A 6,077-nucleotide genomic window follows, 5' to 3' on the forward strand; every position below is an offset into this window, starting at 1 on the left:
TGCTGAGTAATGTTGTTATACAGTAAATAATGTGTGTGTGTGTGTGTGTACAAAATGGCCAATAATAAACTTACCATGACAGACAGAGTAGTGGATGACTGGAATAGACTCAGTAGTCAGGTTGTTAGTGCTGAGTCATTACAGAGCTTTGAAATATTAGACAAATGTATGGACAGGGATGACAGGTGGAAATAGACAGGCATGTTTTGTACAGGGACTGCCACGTGCAGGCCTGACGGCTTCCTGCACCAACCCTTGTGTTCTTGTGTGCTGCTGCTGCTGCTGCTGGTGCTGCTGCAAAATCTCTTCCTATTAATCCCTTTCTTTGCTGTGAATGCTTGTGGAGGTTTTACACATTGCTTTTAGTGCTGCGAAGTGTTGACTGTCGCTGTGAAAGGGTTGAAAGGTTAATGATCCTGGGAGGCAAAGAAAACTGCTGGTCTGTGCATCAATAGCCGTGGTGTTCTGATGGTCTGCCTTCTTCATCACTTCTCACCAAAACAAGAAAACAACAAAACTTGATTGAAAAACAAGCCACAGAGACAGGCAGAGCGGGTGGGAGTGCAGGGGAGAGGGAGAGGGAGAGAGGACGGTGTGGGAGACAAGACAGATATGGAGAGAGATGATACTTAACATTGCATCTCTTGCTATTCAAAGCTAGGTGAGTGTGTTGAAGCCTCCCTCCTGAAAGAGTTCAAGTCACCGGCAGGGGGAAACAGCAGCAGGCAGGGAGTTCAGGAGTGTGCCAGTAAAGGGGATGAGAGACTGAGAATACTGGTTAACTCTTGCATCAGGGAGGTGGACAGAATAGTGGTGAAAGATTGAGAATACTGATTAACTCTCATTCAGGAGGTGGACAGTATAGTGGTGAAAGATTGAGAATATTGGTTAACTCTTGCACCAGGGAGCTGCAGACAATAGTGGTGAAAGATTGAGAATACTGGTTAACTCTTGCATCAGAGAGGTGGACAGAATAGTGGTGAAAGATTGAGAATACTGATTAACTCTTGCATTCAGGAGGTGGACAGTATAGTGGTGAAGGATTGAGAATACAGGTTAACTCTTGCATTAGATAGGTGGACAGAGTAGTAGTGAAAAATTGAGAATACTGGTTAACTTGCACTACGGAAGTGGAGACAATAGTGCTGAAAGATTGAGAATGCTGGTTAACTTGCATTCAGAAGGTGGACAGAATAGTGGTGAAAGATTGAGAATGCTGGTTAACTTGCATTCAGAAGGTGGACAGAATAGTGGTGAAAGATTGAGAATGCTGGTTAAATCGTGCATTAGGGAGGTGGACAGAATAGTGGTGAAAGATTGAGAATACTGGTTAACTCTTGCATTAGAGAGGTGGAGGCAATAGTGGTGAAAGATTGAGAATACTTGTTAACTCTTGCATTAGGGAGGTGGACAGAATAGTGGTGAAATATTGAGAATACTGGTTAACTCTTGCATTAGGGAGGTGGACTGATAAGTGGTGAAAGACTGAGAATACTGGTTAACTATTGCATTAGGGAGGTCAACAGAATACTGGTTAAATCTTGCATCAGGGAGGTGGACAAAATAGTGGTGAAAGATTGAGAATACTGGTTAACTCTTGCATCAAGGAAGTGGACAGAATAGTGGTGAAAGATTGAGAATACTGGTTAAATCTTGCATCAGGGAGGTGGACAGAATAGTGGTGAAAGATTGAGAATACTGGTTAACTCTTGCATCAGGGAGGTGGACAGAATAGTGGTGAAAGATTGAGAATACTGGTTAACTCTTGCATCAGGGAGGTGGACAGAATAGTGGTGAAAGATTGAGAATAATGGTTAACTCTTGCATCAGGGAGGTGGACAGAATAGTGATAAAAGATTGAGAATACTGGTTAACTCTTGCATCAGAGAGGTGGACAGGATAGTGGTGGAAGATTGAGAATACTGGTTAACTCTTGCATCAGGGTGGAGACAATAGTGGTGAGAAAGTAAGGCCTCTTATCAAATTATATTGACATTTTTTTACCAAATAGTTAGGAGTATATAAAATTTCAATAAAATTGCTAGCAAGATCTGCCCCCAAGCTTGAAAGAGGCAGAGACAGCAAGGAAGTGGTTCTCAGAGTGGGGTGTGACGAATAGACTGCATCAGTAGTCAGTAGGGAGCTGTGAAAGAAGACTGCAGCAGTGTGTGGACAGAGATGGCAGGTGGAAATAGATAGGCGTGTTTTGTACAGGGACTGCCACTTGTAGGTGTGATGGCTTCCTGCTCCAGCTCTTGTGTTCTTGTGTACTACTGCTACTTGGAAGGCTCTGCAATGGTGCCACCTTAAGTCCACTGCAACACACTTGTTCTCCAATGTACGATAATGCACCAAGGTCCTTAAGAATGGCATTTATTGATTTTATGATTATGATTATTATTATTTTTTTTTTTTTTACAGTGTCTCTCTTACATAGAAATACAATAATAAAAAGTGCAATATATTTTTTGGAGGTGGTTTGTTATTTGGTAACTTTGTTTTTTGCGTTTAATGACAAATTAAGTTGGTGGCAAGAGGAGTAGACATTTCAAGTTACCCTCCATTTCCACCCATGGCTTGCTGGTTCTCTAACACTTGGTCAAAATTTATGAATCATTAATAAATGATTCAAAGGTTAGGAGGAGAAAGTGGAGATTGAGGCATGTAGCATGGGAGAATTTCCAGGTAGACTTGAGTGAAAGTGTGAGGAGGGAAGCCTGAATGGCATGGATGAAATGAACGACAGACAGGATGCCGCAGCCAGCCAGCCAGACAGGGTACGTGAGAACGAGTGCCGGGAAGCGTGCATGTAAGCCGTGGTGGAGTGACGAGATTAGGGATGCTGGAAAGGAAGGAAAGAGACTAAATAGGGTGTGCAGGCAGTTGAGAAAGAGGAGGCGGAGAGTGAGCACCAGAATGCACGGACAGCGTGTGTGAGTCAGCAGCGAGTGACGAAGCGAAAGGTAATGAATGCCAAAGTTAGGTGTGAGAGAAGTGTGCTTCAGTCCCTAAGAGAGAAAGGTGTTTGTTACTGTATGTAAAGCGTATGTACCTCACGTCATTATTCCTCGCCATTTATAAGTGAAATGTTCAATAGTTTTCTATTTCCATGAAAACGTGTAATATGTGTAAGTATCAGTATTTAATGCTATATTAAGCACCAAAGCCGATGCTCACTTGTTAGTAGTGTGGGGTTAACCTGCTAGTCGCCTGCGGGCATCACTCACGGCCAAGTCGCGCTCAGACAAAGACAGGCAGGATGGTGACCGAGGTAAATACTTTAATTTTGTAGTTAAAACTGATTGTCATAGTGCCAAGTTAATTGCATGTATTGTTAATGAATATTGTAATATGTTGAAAGCGTTTAATATCCGTGCATAATGTTATTTTGTAAGAAATTGAGACCGAGAACTTGTTCGCAGTTCTTACGGTCATGCCTACCTCATCAATAAACGTGTCAGGGAGAACTGCCTTTCCTCGACCCTACGATGATGGGTGTGATCAGTAAAACAGATCACCTGAGAGCCAATTAATGCCCAGCCGGTGCGGCTACACAGATGATGTAGTTCTTATGAGTGAATCGGCAGATGAGCTTCAAAGTTTGTTGGATGTAGTGGATGGCTATGGTAAAGACTTTGGAGTAAGGTTTAGCAGTGAGGAAAGCAAAGTAATGATTGTGAATAGGTCAGAGGATGAAAGTAATGTGGTATGGAGACTTGGAGAGAATGAGTTGAGACAGGTGCAAGAATACAAGTACTTAGGGATGTGGATGAGTCCTAGTGGGTGTGCAAAGGCAAAGAATGAAAAGATAAGTATGGTAAACCAGTGGGTAGGTCGATTGGGAAGCGCGGCAAGGATGAGAGCAAGTAAGTATGATGTGTTGAGAGAAGTGTGGAAGAGTGTGGCTGTGCCATGTATAATTATAATGTATGGTATGGATGTGATTCCATGCAATGAAAGTGAAATTGATAAGTTAGAAGTGGGCCAGAATAGAGTAGCAAGGATGGCACTGAGTGCACCGAGGTGCACAGCAGTTGAAGCCTTGAGAGGTGACATGGGATGGAGCACCTTTAGAGAAAGACTGATAAAAGCCACACTTAGGTACAAGATTAGGTTTGAGAGAATGGATGATGCAAAAATATCAAGGAAGGTGTACCTGTGGAATGAAAGTGGAAGCAAATGGAGGAAGAGATGCATGAGAATGACCGATAGGAATGGATTGCAAGTTGTGTGGGCGATAAGAATGGCTGGGAGGAATCAAAATGAGCGTGAATGGGTGGTAACATGAGGAGGCAGAGTGGGAGCCGAATGGGATGTGAGAAAATGGAAGAATGAGATAGACAAAGAAGTGAAATGTGTGGGACTGAATGAATGGAAGAATGAAATGGAAAGAAAGAAGACCCTGGAATGGTACAAGGAGAAAGAGGCCCCGAGGTATGAAAGGTGGTATGATGGAAGCCTGGGCGGTGATCTTCTCTTTCGAGCGAGGGCACAGTGTATGGATGTGAATGCAAGGAGTTACAGGTGGTCTGAGTCCCGCAGCAAAGTGTGCCAGATGTGTGACATGGGAGAGGATGAGACGGTGGAACATGTGGTGCTGGAGTGTGTGAAGTATGCCAGAGACAGGAATGAGATGATGCAAGTGATACTGACTGAGTTAGGGCATGATAGGAATGAAAGAGTGGAGAAGACAGGAAAGGAATGGATGGTGTTGTTGCTGGGACTGTGTAGAGAGGCGAATGAAAGGATGATTGAGGCGGTGAAAGAGTTTCTGGAGAGAATGTGGTGTGCCAGGTGTATGAACAATTAGGATAGAGGATGCTGTTCGTATCTCTTTTTTGTTTTCCTTCTACAGGAGTTGCCGATCCAAAGGCCTGGCTCAGGAGTGATCCTGTGCCACCTGTACCATCAAGATCAAAATCAAGATCTGGCGCCAAGTTACTTGTGTGTTTTGTTGTCTGTGTCTGTTGGAGCGTCCGCGTGCTGCGTGGTGGTCAGTGGTCAGGTCACGCTGAGTGTGCGGCAGCTTGCGCCTGTGTCTGAGCTGGCCTGGGTCACCTGTGGTCACCTGTCCACTCTGTGTCTGGTGGAGGGAACAGACAAGACGTCAGTGTGGTGGTCAGTGGTCAGGTCACGCTGAGTGTGCGGCAGCTTGCGCCTGTGTCTGAGCTGGCCTGGGTCACCTGTGGTCACCTGTCCACTCTGTGTCTGGTGGAGGGAACAGACAAGACGTCAGCGTGGTGGTCAGTGGTCAGGTCACGCTGAGTGTGCGGCAGCTTGCGCCTGTGTCTGAGCTGGCCTGGGTCACCTGTGGTCACGTGCGGAGTGGCGGCGCCTCCCTGGGCTCACCTGAGGGCGTGCAGGTAATGGTGGGCGGGGAACAAGTAAATGTCGGGAGGTGAGTGACTAAGGTGGTGGTCACCGTCACTGTTGTTGTGGTTTGTTTGTTTGTTTGTTTGTTGATTTCTTTTATTCCCAAGACGTGGCGGCGCCGCCTGGCTGTCTGCTGGTGCTGCCTGCCTGTGGTCTGACCATTTTGTCGCGAGTGTTTGGGCGTTGTCCTTTCTGGGGATTTCCCGGCCCGTACTGAGTGAGGTTAGGTTAGGTTTTCTTTGCAAGATTTTCCCGTCACAGTGGTGGCAGCCACGCAGGACAAGACACACGGTAATTCTTAAGAAATACACCTCCACACATATCTTATTAATCTTTTCCCCTCTCCCCCAACAAGCTTGGGGCCACGTGGGGAATTGGGTTTGTTTTTGGAGGGGGACATAAAAGACCGATAAATGGACTGAAAATCTAGGGAAATTTCCCTAAAATAAAGAAAAATTGGGGGTAAAATTTAAGTTTTAACCAATACTCCAGAATAATTATATACCTATCCTAACCTAACCTAATCGGGGGGGCTGCGCACTCCATGAACACCCCCTTGCTATCTGGGGGGCTGTGCCCCCCATGGACCCCCCTAAGGTTAAAGCGTCATTAAACATCATAGACTTAGTAGCATGGACAAAAGCACCCTGCGTGTAAACCAACGCACGAACGCACACAGTGTAACTTCAGCACGGACAGGTAAG

General features: G+C 45.4%; 1 protein-coding gene across 1 annotated transcript in view; it reads left to right on the forward strand.

The window, feature by feature from the left end:
• The first annotated feature begins 2,726 nt into the window (after positions 1-2,726).
• The window catches only part of LOC135096455 (oocyte zinc finger protein XlCOF6-like), a 14,082-nt gene continuing 10,731 nt past the window's right edge, over positions 2,727-6,077 (forward strand). The window contains exons 1-4 of the mRNA XM_063997957.1: positions 2,727-2,809; positions 3,541-3,640; positions 4,856-5,081; positions 5,170-5,363. Of these exons, the coding sequence (XP_063854027.1) occupies positions 2,727-2,809; positions 3,541-3,640; positions 4,856-5,081; positions 5,170-5,363 (603 nt within the window). The remainder of the gene's footprint in view (positions 2,810-3,540; positions 3,641-4,855; positions 5,082-5,169; positions 5,364-6,077) is intronic.

This window comes from Scylla paramamosain, unplaced genomic scaffold (assembly GCF_035594125.1).
Source record: "Scylla paramamosain isolate STU-SP2022 unplaced genomic scaffold, ASM3559412v1 Contig4, whole genome shotgun sequence".
Lineage (NCBI taxonomy): Eukaryota > Metazoa > Arthropoda > Malacostraca > Decapoda > Portunidae > Scylla > Scylla paramamosain.